The sequence below is a fragment of the Penaeus monodon genome, chromosome 31 (assembly GCF_015228065.2).
Source record: "Penaeus monodon isolate SGIC_2016 chromosome 31, NSTDA_Pmon_1, whole genome shotgun sequence".
Taxonomy (NCBI): Eukaryota; Metazoa; Arthropoda; class Malacostraca; order Decapoda; family Penaeidae; genus Penaeus; species Penaeus monodon.
The window spans coordinates 30927678-30927960 of NC_051416.1; the positions used below are offsets into that span (position 1 = coordinate 30927678).

The window sequence follows — 283 nt, forward strand, 5'->3', positions numbered from 1 at the left end:
ATATTATGCATCAATTACCTCCTTCTCCAGGAAAGCCAGGAAATCGCACAGGGCAACGGCGTCCTTGATGTGGGACTTGATCATGCCCTGGACTTCCGTGGGGTTCTTGCGGGACTTCATGAGCAGCACGGGCGACGTCACCACCACTCGCTTCTCCTCGGGCACCTGGAGGGCCAAGGGTTTGGAGAAACAGATTGGGAAATGCGCTTGTGTGTTAACTGGGTTTCATGATGCGCGGAAACGTGCGTACATACACATGCTCGCACACACACGCATACATAAG

At 53.7% G+C, this 283-nt stretch overlaps 1 protein-coding gene across 1 annotated transcript in view; it reads right to left on the bottom strand.

The window, feature by feature from the left end:
• LOC119592951 overlaps positions 1-283 on the bottom strand; it is a gene marked incomplete at its 5' end in the record, with an annotated part of 23747 nt that overhangs the window by 20132 nt on the left and 3332 nt on the right. The window contains 1 exon segment of the mRNA XM_037941843.1: positions 19-165. Within this exon segment, the coding sequence (XP_037797771.1) occupies positions 19-165 (147 nt within the window).